General features: G+C 38.3%; 1 protein-coding gene across 10 annotated transcripts in view; it reads left to right on the top strand.

Annotated features, from left to right (window-relative positions):
- The window catches only part of CCDC148 (coiled-coil domain containing 148), a 279,432-nt gene that overhangs the window by 179,771 nt on the left and 80,185 nt on the right, over window positions 1-19,476 (top strand). For 9 of the 10 annotated variants that reach the window (XR_005990690.1, XR_005990691.1, XM_041774274.1 and 6 more), the window contains one exon: window positions 2,933-3,051. Coding sequence is in view for 8 of the 10 variants with exons in the window: in XM_041774274.1 (XP_041630208.1) it covers window positions 2,933-3,051 (119 nt within the window). In the remaining 2 variants the exon portion in view is untranslated. Of the gene's footprint in view, window positions 1-2,932; window positions 3,052-7,212; window positions 8,173-19,476 lie in introns of those variants that run through there. The other variant, XM_041774271.1, reaches the window with a different exon arrangement.

Below are 19,476 nucleotides of genomic sequence, written 5' to 3'. Positions count from 1 at the left end.
ATAGTAAACAGGTTTTAGAATACAGACATGAGAAATTAAGAGGCATTAACCAGGAGTTCATAAAAGAAATGCTAAAAAAAAAAATGCTGATTATCAATGAAGATTCAGTTGAAACCATAAGTTTGGTGCCAGTTTCTACAATTGTGTGATTCATTCATCGATCAAATGTTTATTAGGTATATACTATGGTCTAGACCCTTTAGTTGATGTTGGAAATGCCAGATAAATACATCACACTTTCTGAAGTCTGGTGGGAGAGAGAAACAAGCATTTTAATTAGCAAAGCCTTGTGATGAGGGCTCTACTAGAGGAATAAAATTATGCAACCAGAACACAGAGGATGATAGAAAAGGAGTGGGTAGTTTCGGGTCATAAAATCGATGGTTATAATTGAAAATTTCAGAATTGGAACTGAAATGTGCTTGATGACAATAGGATCCTAGAGGAAGAGGTGGCTCCCTGGAATGGAGGAAATCATGAAACTGTGAGATTAATAGATTGGAGGGCATTCAGGCAGATGCTGAAGTTGTGTAGAAAAGTGGAAAGAGTTGTTTTAGACAATGAGTCCTATGTGGCTGTGACCCGCATATCTGAATTCTTGATGAATATCTGTGAATGACCTGGAAGTCCACACATGCCAGTGATAAGGACAGGTAGAAAGTGATATAGCCAGATACAGTTAACACAGAAGGAAGAAAGCTTTGTACATGAGAGGAACATCATTGGGGTGTAAAGCAGCAGTGAACAAAGAGGAAAATGCCCAAACCATTCCCCAGCCTCCTGGCACATGGGGAATCAGAAGATATTCATCCTTTACTCAAGAGAATTGCAGTCAAAACGGTCAAAGTGTGCGATGATACAGGAGTTTCAGAGAGCCCAGTAGAAAGCACTGAGAGAGAATAAATTGTGCTCACATAAGAGAAGGAGGGAGGGAGAGAGATGGGGGAGGAGGTGAGAAAGAAAGGGAGAGAGAGAAGAGGGGGAGAGGAAGAGTCAGAGGGAGAAAGAGAGAGAAAGATGGAGAGAGAGAGGCTCATGTTCTAGCAATGTCTGAAGATGGCAGAGAGTTGGGAATGGAAATGATTGATCCTAAGATGACAAATGCCTCAGGTATGACTTACTTCTAGAGCCTGCAGAGGATAGCGGGCCAAATGATGTCTGCAATCTGAAGACACCAGCAACCTGGGGTTGGTCTGCTTGTAGTCAAAGGATGTTGACAAAAGGACCACTGACTTCCCTCCAACGCCAACACCGAGTGTAAATGAGCAGTGTTGGTCTGTTGGAGCCCAGAGGAAAATGCTCTTTAATATCTGCTTTTTTAAAAAACATTTAGTTTTGAAGTAGGTTTTCTCTGATTACAAAAGAAATACACATACATTGTAAAACAATAAAGTAACACTGAAAAGCATAAAGCATAAAAAAGACCACTTAAACCCCTGAGGAAGAAGATATAACCATGTTAACATTTCCACATCTGGCACTGATGGAACGCTGTGGCATTTATCTGTTAGGGCTCCGAAACATACCTCGTCAGTGTTTCCTATGTCTGTCTCTCCTACCCTCTTCTTTCACTTCCCATCTTTGGTTCTGCTACCTTTCTAGCTTCGTCACCATTCTTCCCAAATTCACATCTCAATGATGTCTGGAGTGAAATTACTGTGCGTCTATTCATCTATTCACTAAGCACTAAGTGGATGTCTCCATTGTGGTTGCTGGTGTTGGACTTGCGACGCCTGTGGCCATGTTGCTTGGGATGCTTCTTTTAGTTCTCCCAGGGGTCAGAGACCATGTTTGCTAGGGAAAGTCTGAAACCACTTAGCTTTTCATATTCACTTTTTAAAAAAATTTTTATTTATTTATTCGTGAGAGATAGAAAGAGAGAGAGAGAAGTAGAAGCAGAGAAAGAAGCAGGCTCCCCACTGGGCATGGAGCCCATTGTGGGACTCGATCACAGGTCCCTGGGATCATGACCTGAGCTGAAGGCAGATGCTTAGCCGACCGAGCCACCCAGGCACCCTCATATTTACTTCTTAAAAGAGACAATGTCACATTGTGGGTGAAGCTAACCTGTCCCACACACAGAGCTTCTGCTGGCAGTTACTCACTATCATTTACCATGGAGGTGCTCTGCTCTTTACCAGCAAGATCCAGTCTCTTGAGTCACACACAAAATGGCAAGCCAGAGTGGTTGAGTTCAACTGCCCCGTCACTAGGGGACCTTGAATAATGGTTTCATCCCCTTGAAAATCCCTATGTGTACTTTCAGTTTCCTCAGTCTGACTCCATTTCCAGAGACCAGAAGTAAATCAGGGCCAGTAAGAACAATGCTCTCACCCTTTTTGAGCTGGATAAGTTTGTCCTTTATTTTACCACATAAGTCAGAACTACTATATATCACAACTCTGCTAATTTTTCTTCTCCTCCTTCCTCCCACCTATCTCCTGCCACTTCCCCAGAAGCATAAAGCTTTCAACATCCTGCTGTCCATTAGCATAAATAAACTCATGCTTTTAAAGTAAAAATAGGTTTAAAGCTATATTTGTTAAAGACTGCATTACCATAAGGGGATAAAAATATTCTTGAGTAACAGGTAGATCATATACTTTAGAGACAATAACATGCTTCTATTGTGGTTCCCTGAAAGTCAATTATTTTAGCCCTAGATTTAAACTTTAGATCTCAGCATAAGTTATGTTTCCACCTCAGAAATTGTTAAACCATGCAGTTTCTCAGGACATGTACCTTCACGTTTTCATTTATTTTTTTTTTCTGTTGTCAATATACTGTGGCCAGATCTAAGAAATGAAAAAGATAAAGTGCCATTTAAATTCAATATTGGCTATATGAACCAGTGAATATTTTCTCATTACTTTTCACCTCATCTTGACTTATCAGTTGTTAATTTAAATTCTGTGTATCATTTATACAATAGATAAGAAAATACTGGGCTAAAAAAGAGCAGAAGTGGCAAGAAATGGAAATGAGAGATCTTCAGCGCCTGGAAGAACTGAAGAAATTAATGGCTGAACAATCAGTGAAAGACCGAGAAAGGTAAAAGAAAAATCTTAAATTGCATAGTGATGGAGGTGGTAGGGTAACCAGTAGCAGAGGGAGGATTTTTCTATACTTAATGTGTTCTTACAATATTTATATTCACAAATAGATAAAATGATACTTATAATGCATTTCAGTCTTATATTCATACACAAATCTCTAGCTTGCCATTTAGTTCCTTAGATAGCTTCCTAGTTAAAACCCTCAGAGACAATTTTATAGTGTTTGATTGCCCACTGTGTGCATGAAATGATACTGGCTGCTGCTGTGACTGAATATGTTGACCTAGAAGGAGGAAACCATTATTCAGTTAAGAAGGGAGACCCATTTACTGTGAGGATGACTGGGGAAGGCAGTACACAATTATACCTGTATGTAATTCGTTCTAGTATACTTAGAATGCACCCTATATAGAAAAACACAGAGGATTTCTTGGAATGGTATAATTTTAGAGCTGAAAAGGACATTTGAGATCAACTAACCCAGTGTCCTCATTTTATGAATGAGTACCCTGAGAAATTAAAATTACTTTTCCAAGTTTACTGTATCAATCAGGGTCAGTGAGGAGACAGAGACAACATAGTAATTTGAATAAGGAAAATTTAAGATAAAGAATTACTAATTCTAATAGAAAACTTCTGTTATATAAAGAGATAAAGAGAACTTTAAAGAAAATCCCAGGACTGAATGAAGGTTCCCATAGCAGAAACAAATGTGGAAGGGTCCCCACCCCCCCACACACACTCCATGGTTGGGATTCAAACCTCATTGTAGAAGACACGGTTGGGGTTCCCTGCATAGTGAAGTTCTTAGATGGGCTCAACCAGCATATGTTCATAGTCACTGGGCAAGCAGGAAACACCCTGCCTGAGAATAGGAGGCCAAAGCTAGAAGTCAACCACTGGGAGGCCTGCAAAACTTAGTGGGAATCTGACCATGGGAGTGCCTCTGAAATTTGATGGGAAGCTGATCATTGAGTGCCATTGGAGCTCCATGGGCACAGGTGCCACTGGGTGTACCCCACACATGCAGCAGGCAGACATATGGTAGAAGCAAGAAGGAGTAAACACCGGAAACAGGAAAGAAGGCCACTTCTTCCATCACCATCTTTCCAGAACCCCTTTCTGACATAACATTGTGCCAGCTGAAAGGGAGAAATAGTCACAGGGTGTAGCTCTACTTTCTTAGAGTAGGCAATGAAGGGTAGGTTTGGAGTTATGAGATAATAAATTGATAACTGGCTTCTGAGTAGATTTTAACAAGAGATAAATTAAGAATAGCTCTTTTGTTTCACAAAGGGGGTCACAGTAACTTTACTGTTAGTGTAAAAAACTTGCCTGGAACTCTGTAGTTTCTGCTAAATTTTGCTGTGAACCTAAAACTGCTCTAAAAATAAAGTCTATTTAAAAATTACCTCATAGGGGTGCTTGGGTGGCTCAGTCAGTTGGGCTTCTGACTCTTGGTTTCAACTCAGGTCTTGATCTCATGGTTCATGAGATTGAGTCCCTTTTTGGGATCTGCTTGGATATTCTCTCTCCCTCTGCCCCTTCCCCACTCTCTCTCTCAAATACATAAATAAATCTTTTTAAAAAATAAATAATGAAAATTACCCCTTAGACTTATATTGGAAAATATAACCATTTTATACAACGAGGTTCACTTACATCTAGGAAGCTTCCTTTGTGACCCATGGGACAGTTATCTCAAACTCCAGTCACCAAGTTTGCAGAGTAAATCTGAAGTTCCATGTAGATGCCAGACAATTCCTAAAGATTTTCTGGATGAAATTTACATCATTTTTGAGATATCTCAGAATTTTAGAGTTCAGTTTAATCGTTATGGAGAAAACTAAGAATACAGAAAAGCCAAGGCTCAAGGCTAAGAGGTAAAACAGCCAATGAGAAACCAGCCAAACAAGCACAAACTAAGATAAGGTGGATACCAGCAAATAGGTCATGCCATGGGTCAGAGACAAAAAATCCCACTAAAGAACAAGACAATGGTGGAGGCCAAAGGCTGGTTAGGTAGTCTGAAGCTATGCTGGAAAAACAAGAGAGAGCCATAGGAATTAAAGGGGGTGGGAATAACAGAACAGATGTGAGGTCCCAGCATCTAGCAGGCATGCTTCTAATAGAATCTCCCCCTCAGAGCCAGGGAGTTTCTTTGATTACAGAGCCATTTCAGTCTTTTGCTTCCTGTTCCAATAATTATCAAGATTAGCTGACTCAGAACTCCAGTTGAAAAGAAGAAAAGGAAAATCAGATTAATCTGCATTACATAACAGGAAAAAATAGGCATGTCACACATAGCAAAAAGAGTACTAAGTACTAGGAATCAGGGGACCAGGGTTTTAGTCTTAAATGTTCATTGAATAGTGTATGACTTGGCCAAAGCCATTTGTTTAACTTCTATGAAGTTCTACCTTGTTTTTTTGTAAAATTGAACTGGATCGTTTCTGAGGGTTAAATGAGCTATCAAATTTTAGGGGTCTATGATCTGCAGGTTCAACTCATGTGAAATGTAGATTTGGATAGTTATGAGCCTAATATTTGCATGCCAGTGGGAAATCAGTGGAGAAGTTCATTAAAACATCAGGATAATATAATGTATCAAAAAATTGTTTCCCGAAAATGTTGGATAATGTTGTAGATGAAAGCATTGTCCTCATTCTGTGACTTAGGGAGATGGAGTTCAATATGTAAAAACTACTGGTAACTTTTGCTTCTGGCAAGAACCAGAAGTTCTGTTCTTTTATAACCACCCTGACACTAAGAAATCTGGCTAGGTATTTTTTTTCTCTACTACTAAATACAGTTCACAAATCTCATATTTAATTTTTTTTTTTTTCATATTTAATTTTTTAACTGGAGGCACATGTTTTTGCATCAGAATAAAAGCTTGAAACAGTTTCTAGATCTGTGAAAAACACACACCCATGGCCTTGAGGGTTTAAAAACTTCTGTTGTTCATTTTCTTTTTCTAGTTTTTAATTCTAAGTTTCTTGAAAACAATATCCATAAATTACCAAATATATTAGGTCAAACTGTAAGAAAATTCCATTTCTGCAGGTCAGAAATGGTTAAGCATTGGCAGTTTCATGTGGTTCAGCATAAAAAGATATAGTGATTCATTTTATTTATTATGTCTTCCTTCTCAGTTATAATCTGTGTTTCACCCTCATTTAAAAATGTTTTTAATTAAATTTAATATATAGTGTATTATTAGTTTCAGAGGTAAGGTTTAGTGATTCGGCACTTCCACATAACACCCAGTGCTCATCACATCATGTGCCCTCCTTAATGTCCATCACCCAGTTACCCCATCCTCCCACCCAGTTCCCCTCCAGCAACCCTCTGTTTCCCATAGTTAAGAATTATTTTATTTTATTGAAATTGTCTTTGCCAAAGTTTCCACTAACCTCCTGATTTCCTAAGCTCTATTCTCTTTCTGAACATGTCAGAGAAGTTAAGAGGGAAGGTTCTTTAATCAGGTTGTCGACATTAGAATCCTGGCTCCATACTTTATAACTATATGACTTTGGGGTAAGTTGTTCAACTTCCCTGTGCTTAAATTTCTTTATCTGTACAATAAAGGCATATCTAGTGTCTACTTTATAGGGGTGTTGCAAGGATTAAAGAAGTACTGAATGTAGCACACATTAACTATAAGTGATTACTATCAATTGAAATTTTAAAACATAAGAGACTTCCTAATAATATTTTTCTCAAAATATTTAAGCATTTTAACATTTTAGATAAAACATGTAATAACGAGACATTTTATTAAAAATAAAACACGAGGTTCAAGCTAAAGTGCCCTTTGATCACTACTGTCATATAATGTCTTCTCTTGAAGTCCTTTCTGTTATCAGTTATTTACTCATACATGTGCATACATACTATGTGTACCTATATAAAAAATGAGTTTAAAAACAAAAACAAAAAAAAACCCAATACATTTTATAATATAATACTATTGTATTAACTCCAGCTGACATAACAAAATACTATAGACTGGTGGCTTAAACAACAGAAATTTATTTTCTCACAAAAAGAGAAAAAGACTAAAAGTCCATGATCAACATGCCAGCATGGTGATTTTCTGGGGGAGAATTCTTTCTGGCTTTTAGACAACTGTTTTCTTGCTTTGTGTCCGTAGGTGGAGAGAGAGAGACGGTAGCTCTCTGATGTCTTGTCTCACAAGGACACTAATCCCTTCATGAGGGTCTACCCTCATGACCTCATCTAAATTTAATTATTTCCCAAAGGCCTCATCTCCAAACACCATCACATTGGGTATTGGGACTTCAACATATGAATTTTAGAGGGACATGTTCAATTTATAACAACCATTTGTGTTTTTTTTTTTATTTTTTTTTAACCATTTGTGTTTATAAAAGCATTTGTGATATAATAAAAAAAAAAGCATTTGTGTATCTATAAGTTTACCTATTATTAACTATTTTTTATTACTGCTAGCATTTAAGATTTTTGTGCCAATTAGAAAAGGTGCTGTTTTAATGGCAAACTGCACAGATTCTCTACCTGAATAGACAAATTAGGAAAAGACCCCTTTCTGAACCATGGCAGTCAGCTTGACAAGCAGCAGCAAAAGTGGACTCATTCCCTGTTTATAATCCTGGTCCAGCATCACGTTTGCAAAACACAAACTTTAAAATTATATGTAGCATCTCTGCAAATAGATGTACCTAATTCTTTGAAAATAGTAAGTATTATCCACATTTCTTCTAAAATTTAGCCATCTGGACTTTATTTCCAAGAATGCTATGAACTAAGTGTCTGACTTTCATTTTTTGGTTTAAATTGATAGGCAACTGTCTCAGCATCAATTATTTAATGATTCATCCTAACTCACTGAGTTGAAATGCCACCTTTATTATGTATTATACTTCTAATTATACTTTCATATCCATATGGACTCTTGATTAGATTAAATAAAGACTGATCTATATTTATATTTCTACATCGATACTGTGCTGTTTTAATTAATCTGTTTTGCTATTTGATAGAGCAAGTGTTCACTCATTATTCTTTTCAAAAATATCTTTTTCCTACGTCAAATTTCATTTTAAAAAATTCTGGGGATCCCTGAGTGGTGCAGCGGTTTGGCGCCTGCCTTTGGCCCAGGGTGCGATCCTGGAGACCCAGGATCGAATCCCACATCGGGCTCCCGGTGGATGGAGCCTGCTTCTCCCTCTGCCTGTGTCTCTGCCTCTCTCTCTCTGTGACTATCATAAATAAAAAAAAGAAAAAAAAGAGAAAAATTCTGTTGATTGTTTGCATTGAAATTTTGTTAAAGAATACATACCAAACTTAATCTCTAATCTAGGATCATCCTTCTGGAATAGCTCTCCAGTTCAAGTCTTCTCTCAGCTTCTTCAAAAGATTTCATGGGATTTTTTCTGGTGAAGGCTTCAAAATTATTTTGGAATAAGTAGAAATTGATGACCAAGAAGCGAATTCTAGATTTTTTTTAGTAGCTGTGTGAGGAAAAGTTTATGAACTAGGAAGGGACACAGAGGTGACAAATGTCCATCAAGTATTTAGATTAGGTAAAATATGAGGACTTGTTTCATTAGGAGTAGAGTTTGAGGTAAGACAGAGAAAGAAACATGGTCTTGAATATTATTGAGCTATTTCTATCCTCTTAGGTTGAAAGATTTAGTTAGTTTGTTCCCAATCTCTTATTTTCTAATAAATATATTTAGCTATAGGTTCCTTTTTTCCCTGTCTCTTTAGCTGCATTCTACAAGTTTTGAAATAGCGTTTCATTATCTAATTTCTAAATAGTTTACATCTCATTTTTGATGTCCTAACAATAAATTGGTAGATATTAGGGTATTTGCCAAAGGCAAGGTTACTTATAGTTTTCAATTTTTTCTATTTGTCTGTTTTCCACATCTTTTCATAATAATGTGCAAAAATTTAGAATGCTCTATAGAAAGTTATTAATCTTACTGCTTTTAACATTAAAAAACCCTCTTTATTGAAGAACTTATAAATTACAAACTCTCTTTTCAGTGTACAATAATTTTTAGTAAATTTGTGTAGTTGTACAACCATTGCTATAGTCTAGTTTTACATCATTTATATCATCCCAGAAAAATCACTCACACCCATTTCCATTATTTCCTGATCCTACTCCCAAGTCCCAAATAACCACTAATCTATTTCTGCCTCAATAGATTTGCCTTTTCTGGACATTTTATATAAATGTAATGCATCTGAGTTCTTTTCCTTAGCATAATGTTTTTGAGGCTCATCCCTGTTATAGCAAGTATTGTTTTTTCCTTTTTATTTCCAAATGGCATTCCGTTTCAGTATTACTTTTTAGATCTGTTTTGCTAGGACAATATATGTTTCTTCATGTTGGTAAGAGATTAATGTATACAGGATGATTAACCAAGCAGGGTTCAAAATTTACATAAAAGTATGATATCAACTCTATAAAAGACTTTACTTTGTATTGAGGTCAAGTATTTACTCACATCATTCCCAAATGTGTGAAGAATAATAACTGATCTCAACTTCTTAAATGAGACCCCATCATGCAGGGTAGTGAACAAAGATGAAAACTTTTCCATTAAAAGTATCTCAAGTAGCAGCCCGGCTGGCTCAGTGGTTTAGCGCCGCCTTCAGCCCAAGGCATGATCCTGGAGACTCGGGATCGAGTCCCACGTCGGGCTCCCTGCATGGAGCCTGCTTCTCCCTCTGCCTGTGTCTCTGCCTCTCTATCCCTCTCACATGATTAAATAAATAAAATCTTTAAAAATAAAAAAATAAAAGTATCTCAGGCTCTTTCATTTCAAAATGATCTCATTTTGGATTATCTCTCTTCGTTTGGCGGTGGGGTGGGGCGCGGGGGCGTGTAAAATACCAACTTCAGTCTCCGATGGAATGATGGAATGACTGGTTAACCTACGGATTCTGACACTGTTCAGGGTCCTCATTACCCTGTTCAATTTCATCTCATCCTTCTATCTCTCCAGGGTATAGGCAGTACTATCCAATAGAAATATTATGCAAATCAAATATACAATTTAAAATTTTCTTGTAGCCACACTTAAAGATGTAAAAAGTGACCGGTGGAATTGGATTTTTTTTTTAAAGATGTATTTGTTTATTTGAGAGAGAGAGATAGCACACGTGTGCATGTGAATGAGCATGGGGAGGAGCAGAGGGAGAGAGAGAATTTTAAGCAGGGTCCACCATCTAACAGCGCAAAGCCTGACACTGGGTGTGATCTTACGACCTTGAGATCATGACCTGAGCCAAAATCAAGTCAGATGCTTAACCGCTTAACCACCTGAGCTATCCAGGCGCCCCTAAGATTTTATTTTTAAGTAATCTCTACACCCAACATGGGGCTGGAACTCAAATCCCTGAAATCAAGATTCACGTGCTCTTCTGACTGAGCCAGCCAGGTACCCCTTTACTGAGCATTCTTTATGTCAGATATGCACAGGGAAGAGCAGAAAGCATCATTGCTTCCCATTACCATTGAAAGTTGCAGAGTAAATATGCAGAAATTAGATCATTTTTCCATGCAGAGGGCCTTCTCTCCTCTTGTCATGATGACATTTTGTAAATGCTTGTTAAAATGTTCAGTCTCTAACTTTTCTGAAGCTCAGCTCTCTGAAGTGCAGCTAACATAGACTCTCCTTCCTCTGTATTTGCCAACTGTTATTTTTACAAGGATGGATGTAATTGTGACATTTCACTTATTTATATTCACTGTTGTTCTTTGTAATTTAATAAAAAGCCTGCCTTTCCCACTTACCTCCTTTGTAATAACTTTAATGTATTTAAAATTTTAACTGTATGCTCTAAAAGGTAATTTAAAGATTTCTAAAACAGACTTTCTTGGCTAAGTAGCTCCTCTGGCTAGCATTTCATAACCAGATGCCTGAATGAAGCCAGCATGACCAACAAATGGAAGGTAAAGATGTAAGAACTTCTTTGGTCGGGGGATCCCTGGGTGGCGCAGCGGTTTGGCCCCTGCCTTTGGCCCAGGGTGCGATCCTGGAGACCCGGGATCGAATCCCACATCGGGTTCCGGTGCATGGAGCCTGCTTCTTCCTCTGCCTGTGTCTCTGCCCCTCTCTCTCTGTGACTATCATAAATAAATAAAAAATTAAAAAAAAAAGAACTTCTTTGGTCAATGCTAATATAATCCTAGAGCACTTTGCATTCTTGGTTGCATTCTTGATTACAACAGCATCACCTGGGGAGTATTTGAAAGTCGTAATGCCCAGGCCAGGCCCCAAATAAATTAAATCAGAATCTGTAGCAATGGGATCTTGGTCCCAACCATTTTTTTAATATCTTCAGGGGATTCTAAAGTGCAGTGAAGTTTGAGGACCAGTATACAGGACTTCTTTTTCTATTTTTTGAAGTATGGACCCAAATAATCTACTGCGTTCTTGAGAAGATCCCATCCTTTGTAGATGTGCCCTGAATTTTTAAATTCTGATGCTATTCCTTCATTGAAATAGTCCAGGGAAGTTATGGAGGTGAAACTTTATGTTCATGGAGGATTTTATCAATTCAAGAATCCTCTGTAAGCAAAAATCTTGCAGGTTTCTCTCTAAGCAGGTGTGTATGTGTGTGCGTGTGCATACAGGTGCCTGGGTGTGTGTTTAATGGAGAAAGTAATGCTTTGTGTAATAACAAACACTAGTTTTTAGTTATTGTTTCTGAAAGAAGGTAGTTTTTCTATGTTGCAACACAGTACATATTTGAAGTTTAAGATGGTGATGACCATTTGGGAAGGAAGAAACTAGAGCCAGCTGCCTTCCTAACACTAAATTGCCTTTGTTAATCTAGTGTGTGTTTTGGGGTGCTTGCCAACAGCAGGAAATTGACAATTATTGCATTTTCTAAGTAGTAAAACCAGATGTTTCTCTCTATTTTCCATGCCTTTTCTTAACAATATACAAAATTCAGCATGTTGTATTGGAAGGCATTAAGGGCATTTAAAGTGGGTTCACAGTCTAATCTGTGATTTTTAAAGAGTATGTTTATTAGAGTGACTTCAACAGAAACTTTACCAGCATTTGTTATGTTTTTGCTTCTCAGCAAGAGATTTCCCAAAATTAGTAGAATGCTCTTGTTCATTAAATCTCTGTCAACCAAATCCCCATTCCAAGTGGATGTTCCAAATAATGTCGACCAAGGATCACTGTGAGACATTAAACAAATATAGTTCTTACTAAGACTGTTTGCTTTGTCTTTTAAATGATAATAGAAATGTTTCACAAATTAGTATTAATGTAAAAGACTGAAATAGACCCCACTGGTAACCAAAAAACCATTTTTCCAACCCATAGAGGCAATTCTGTCTAAAAATAATAATACTTAGAACCTGCTCATCGGGGGCACATGGGTGGCTCAGTGTTGAGCGTCTGCCTTTGGCTCAGGTTGTGACCCTGGGGTCCTAGGATCAAGTCCCACTTCGGACTCCCTGAGGGAGCCTGTTCTCCCTCTGCCTGTGTCTCTGCCTCTCTGTGTCTCTCATGAATAAATAAAATCCTTTTAAAAATGAACATGCTCATCAGTATAACATAACTAACTATGGCATGTATGTGTGTGAGTGTGTGTATTTTCATATATTGGAGAATGAATAAAAAATATTTGGACTTAATTGTAATATTGTATTGTTAAGGACTATTGTAATAGTTCTTAAATGCATTTTAGCTGAACAAGCATAGTTGACAGAGGGAGGCTTAGAAGTTTATGAACAAAGTAATGTACAGTAATTTTAATGTGAATATAAATAAGCAATCTTGTGCCAGTGGGCAGACGGAGCACCAGCTGGGCAGAGAGATGGCTCAGCTAAGGGTCATTGTAGAGGTCTTGGATGATGATTTATCTCCTGAGGTAGGCAGGTCCAGCTTCAGATCTATGATCCTTTCCAAACCATAGCAATCAGAGAGTACCATTTGTTTAGGAGTTTGGGCTGCTTTAATTTATTATTTACAACTTTGATTTTTGATTTTAGAAATCTTTGCTCATTAAAAAAGCTACTGGATTTCTACCAAATGCCACATTGATCTGTCTGTTGCAGTTACTTGTTTAGGACATAAAATGGAATGTCAGCAGGTATGTGTTTGGTTGAGGGTTGGCAATATTCAGAAACCTGTTATAATACATTTTTATACAAATGTGCATTGTTGGTTCCCTTTAGTACCCATAACTATTTGTCCTTCATATGTATGTGTCAATGAAGTGACCACAGATGCTATCATTTCAACATTTATACCAATATGGAGAGGCAAATGATTTGCTATGTCTTTTCTTTTTTTTTTTTTTTTTTTTTTTTTTTTTTTTTTTTTTTTTTTGCTATGTCTTTTCTACAGCAAAGGGATGCTTGTTCTCCGATGCCCCACATGGTCTTGTGAGTGAAGTAGAGGCAACCACTGTTTAGGTTACAAAGGTTTTTAATCACCAACTCCTTAGCAAGGGAGTTTTACTAAGCACTTTCAGGCAATGACACACTGACCTATTAGGCATAAACTCTAGGAAGATTTTCTAAAGCTGCAGGGCTAGGCAGGCGGAAACTTGGCAAGCATGGTTAGATGAAGGATGTATAAAGCCACAGGCTGGGAGAAATGTAATGGTAACCTCCTCAAAATATCACTATGATGGATTCAATATAGCTTCAAGCACTTGTTTACCCTTCCCTTCCTTGCTTGGCACTACTCCTGTAAGGAACACACACACACACACACAGCTATCAGATGATATTAAATAGTAACTAATAGTTACTATTAACTAGTAGTTAATAGTAATAGTGAAAGGAACGTGTTTATGATCTAGGTTATTTTCTTACTTTCTGTATTTTAATATGAGTTTGATAGAGTCATGTAGTTTTAGAGCTGGGAAAGCATCTAGCCTAGCCTCCTTGTATTAACTAGGGTTCTAGTTTACAAACAACAGAAATCATTTCCGCTTGGATTTTGCAATAAAAACATTTCATATTAGGGTAGTTTACAGAATCATTTGCAGAACTGAGCTTAGAAAATGTCTGGGAATAATAGAGGCTGGAAAGATAAGAAGAGGCAAGACTGTACTCCAACTCCCTGCACAGACTCATCCCAGCAAGTCCAGCCACAGCCCATTAGATGCGACAGTTTGCACCTCCTCCTCTGCCATCTCTGGACTCCAGATGTCCCAGTTGGTAGTGCTTTTAGTCACACTCCTGGCACGCTGCTGCCACCAGTAGCCTTCACAGTGTCTCCACAGGCCCTGCCTCTTTGCATTACTGGCTTCCAAGTGAGGCAGCTGATGGGCTGAACTCAGATCACATGCTCATGAGCCAGCTGCCAAGGTGGGAAAGCAAGTATCGGACATCACTTTACAGGGGAAATTTCTTCAAAAGAAGGACTCAGAAGCTGAGAAAAGGAAAGAAAGTTTAAAAAGATGTCTCTTATAGTCCACAGTTAGAGTTGGCAAAATCAACATACCCTTCTTTTCATACCACACTGCCAATAAATTTCCTTCCACCTAACACAATAATTTTACCTTTTACAACTCAAAACATGCTTACCTCATCTTAAAGGGAATCAACTCGAAGTCTCATGTATTACATTTTGTCTAGCTCTAAATTGAAGATCTCTAAATGATGTCTTTTTGCTTTTTTGTCCTCTGGTTCTATTATGATCCATCCCAATATTCCATGACTTATGGACTAAATTTTAGATTACTACCAATAAGCATGCCTTATGTAAAATTGGAAGGAAAAGAGAGGTGAAGAAAGCAGACAGAAAATTAGTGTGTGTGTGTGTGTGTGTGTATACATATACATACACACATACACACACACACACACACACACATATATATATATATATATATAAAAATTATATATAATGAATTTTGGATTTGGATCTTTTCCTGGGCTACTGATATGCAGTGTGATACTCTCTCCTGAGAGTGGGCAGTGGCAGCAAGCTGCAGTTTCTAGTTAGCCACACAAGGGTAAACAATCGGTACACTTACACCCATACAACCATTCCTTTTTTCACTTTTAGCACAGTATTTAATAAATTACATGAGATATTCCACACTTTATTATAAAATAGGCTTTGTTTTAGATAATTTTGCTCAACTGTAGTCTAATGGAAGTGTTTTGAGCACACTCACAGTAGGCTAGGCTAAGCTATGATGTTTGCCAGGTCAGGTGTGTTATTGACATTTTCAAATGACAATATTTTCAACTTACTATGGGTTTATTAAGATTTTTATTAAGTCGAGGAAGATCTGTATTTATAAATGTATGTATGTATGTATATGTGTGTATGTGGTGAAAATCATAATTCAAATTTATTTATAATTTTTCTTTTCTATTATGCATTACATTTGCTCTTTGCTTTCAGCCAGCATCTTGGCTGGGTGAAGTTCTTTACCTAATGGGTTGACCTATACCGGCTTATGTATGGTGACTTTTACCATTGACCATGCAATGCCAGAAGATATCCTAGGAGTTCCTTAGAGGTCACCTACTTCTTCCTGCCTCTGTTGTTAAATGACAGCAGTCCTATTTCCTTCGGATGTCAACTGTTCCAAATGTCAACTGTTCCACCTCTGATGTCAACTGTTCCACAAGTAGAACCTCCTTTTCTACTTGTTTACTAACTGGTATGATAAACCCTCAAAGGCAAATATTTGCATCAGCTCCCATTTCAATGTAACCATTGTTATCCTCCCAGTGGCAGTATTAGAAGTTAAAACCAGCAGAGACTAGAGTCTCAGGGATGGGGAAAAAGAGATTTTGCAAATGGGTCTTTAGGGTTAATAGTGAAAAGCACCATTCCCACTTTATATGATCTGGTTGTGTGGAGAAACAGGATAATATATTAGCTACTACTTCAGAGCAAAACCGCCTCCTGTAAAGTAACACCCAACCTCACAAAATACTGTCTCACAGCTCATGATATATCTAAGTATTCAATAGGCCATTTCTTTGTTTTATAAGGACAGCAGCATGGGGGCTTCAGCCCATTGCCCTACATCTTACACAGTTAGGGAATTCCTTAGGAAGAAGCATCATCTTGTAGAATGCAACAACGGTGCACAAATGGTGCAAACATGGTGTACAGGGAAAGAAAATCCAAATTCTTTTTGCCTTTCCCCTGATAGAATGAGTGTGATATAACGTTGTAACGAGTTAACACTGTCTAAATCCCTGCTGTATTTTGTCCTTGACAAAATCAGATCAGCCTTGATGAGGGTAAATTCATGTAACAGAGCAGTGTATAACTTTTGTTCCCACCAGTGGGAGAATTGTACCATGAGCCCACTGAACAAGTATTAATTTGTTGGAGAAGAAGACTGACACACATATAGCAGATCATCTCTTCCATCTAATTCTTTAAAAAAATAAAATAAAATAAAAATAAAAAATAAAAAAAAAATAAAATCACCCATATATTATTCCCACACTCTGAACCAGTTCCATTAGGGGAACTTTCCCACACACATTATCTCTCTGACTCTTCCTGTCACAAATCCTCCAATCATATTCCTTCAATGTCCCTAATCAGCTGGCCAAACTATTAACTACCACCTACAAATTGTTATTAATCCATCATTATTCATTTACTTAAAAATATTCAAGTACGGGGACGCCTGGGTGGCTCAGCGGTTGAGCGCCTGCCTTGGGCCCAGGGCGTGATCCCGGAGACCCAGGATCGAGTCCCACGTCTGGCTCCCTGCATGGAGCCTGCTTCTCCCTCTGCCTGTGTCTCTGCCTCTCTCTGTGGATCTCTCATGAATAAATAAATAAATAATTTTTTAAAAATATTCAAGTACCTAATGTGTGGCAGTTACCTAATCCTTTACCTCAGGTGAAGTGAACATTAAGATAGTCCTCTTGAAATTATACCCACTTGGAAAATTTCTCTTCTCTCTACCATCTTTCAGGGAGATTTCAGAGCAGAGCTACTCATCATAGCAGTTTACATCTGTCTGGGGCCAGGATATGTATAGACCTGGCTATAAAACTGGCTCATTTTTTTTTTCTTCTCCAGTCAGCTAGTTATTGAGAATGCCCCTTGGGCCATATGTGTGGGTTGAAGGAGTGATGTCAGTGTGGAAGGTGAGCCACCTGTTCATAAAAATTATCTGTGTCTTCCAGTCATGCTCATGGTCAAGCTCAATCTACTTTCATTTCATTAGTCCATGTTGCTAGTCACTCCCAGCTTTATGGCCAGGTGGCTCAGATAACATCCAGCTCATTATGAATACCTGGAGTCTTATTATCACCTGGTGTCTTAAAGTCAATAGTCCAGTTGGTACCTACACTAGTCTATAAAAGGTAGATTAAAAAAATAATACTATCTTATAAGGTTGTTCTGAGAAATAAATAAATTAGAACATGGGAGCACTCACTACAAAGCCTACTACATTGTGCCTGCTTGACAAATGCTAGTCATCATAATAATTGTCAGGGTCCATTAGTGAACCAAGAGCTGGTTCTTAAAAGAAAACTGCAAAGAAGACCTGAGTGTGCTATCCAGTCCTGAGGGTATTAGACAAGCTCTATGGAACATTCTGACCCTCCAGAATACATCAGGGAATCCGTGATGCCATAGGGCCAAGCGGCACTGCTGTCTCCACTGTGGCTTAGATCAGTTGGATAGCTTTCTTTGTCTCTGGCCGCTTTTCAAACTGTAGCTTTTCAGGTCACCCACTAGACTGACTGGAGAGGCATTCCCAAATGCTGATTTTGCTGCTTTCCAAATCCAAAGGCCCACACTGTGATTTTTAGAAGTGGAAAAGAGTACAGGTCTTTCACTTTGAACCAGAGTAAGAAGATCTATATTGAAATTTCAACCCTATACTTTCTGTCTCTCTGATCTTAGGCAGGTCCCACATGGTTGTTATCAGAATTAAAGGAAATACCATCTATAAAGTACCTGGATTAAAATACTCCAATATTAGTTCCTCTGCATACTCTCCTCCTTACCTATAATGTTTAACCAACTGTCTCCTGACTGCCACATGGATGTCTCTCTGGCACTTCAAATTCTCCATGCCCCAGAGGAAGCAACGCTTCCTCATCAACGCTTCTAATCTGTTCTTCTTCTACTATTTCCTTTTGGGTAAAGGAAACCACCACTCACCCTGCTGCCCAGTCAGGTGACTCCTCCCTCTCTCACTCCCCATTTCCACAGCCAAAGGCTTAGTAAATCCCATGAATTTACCTTTTGAATATTGGTCTCTATCGCTATTCTTCATCAGTCTACTGTTATCTCTCACCAGAATTAAAGCTATAACTTCTCACTATTTCATCCTTGCCTGCAATGCAAACACATCCAGTCATGTGATTCTGATACAAAAAAAACTCTTCAGTGCTTCATCTTCACACTTCTGATAAAGTTCAGATGCCATAATATTGCTTATGAGATGACCATGGTCAGACTCTACTTCATCTTTTACCTCCCACCTGACTGGTTTTCTTTTTTAAGATTTTATTTATTTATTCATTAGAAACACAGAAGCAGAGACATAGGCAGAGGGAGAAGCAGGCTCCCTTGTGTGGAGCCTGATGAGGGACTTGATCTGGGACTCTGGGATTACAACCAGAGCCAAAGGCAGACGCTCAACCACTGAGCTACCCTGGCGCCCCTCCCACCTGACTCTTGCCCATCCGACTCCTCTTTAGACTCCTGAACACTACCAGCTCCTGAAGGGCCCCAGTATTTTTCTTGCCTCCACTGGCTCTTCAGACTGCATCTTTTGAGAACACTCTCATAGCTAATTCTTACTCCTTCATGTCTCTGCTCAAATGTGACTTCCTCGGCCCCTAAACAAGGTTAGGTCTTAATACATGTTCTCGTAGACCTGTTGTGATGAAATGTTGTGACAAACCATCCCTTAACTTGTTGGCATGGGACAAAAATGATGTTATTATTGTGCTTTGGATTCATTGGGTTAGGAGTTTAGACAAGTCCCATGGAGGATGGCTTATCTCTGCTCCATGATGTCTGGACTATCAGACCTTTGAAGACATGAATGGCTAGGAGTGGCTTGAATGCCTGGAGCTGGAATAATTTGATGACTTCCTCTTTTCATTGGACTGGGTTGACTAGAAATTTAGGAGTAGCAGGAGCTCTGGGGCTCCACATGGTCTCTGTCTGAAGCTTGACTCCTTCAAAGCACAGTGGGCTCAGAGCAGCTGGACTTCCTACAAGGTACCACAGGGCTCCAGAAACTCATCTTCCAATAAGCAAGGCAGAAGCCATATGACCTAGAAATCACATAGTGTTACTTCTATTTTGCCTATTGATCAAAGTAGTTATAAGCCTAACCAGATTCAAGTAAAGGGAGTTTAGCTCCAAATTCTTAAAAAGAGGAAGTATCAAATAATTTGTCATCATGGTTTTTTTTTTCCTAAGAT

The sequence above is a fragment of the Vulpes lagopus genome, chromosome 11, assembly GCF_018345385.1.
Source record: "Vulpes lagopus strain Blue_001 chromosome 11, ASM1834538v1, whole genome shotgun sequence".
Lineage (NCBI taxonomy): Eukaryota > Metazoa > Chordata > Mammalia > Carnivora > Canidae > Vulpes > Vulpes lagopus.
Note: the sequence above shows the minus strand (reverse complement) of the source record. Positions and strands in the feature narration are given on the sequence as shown.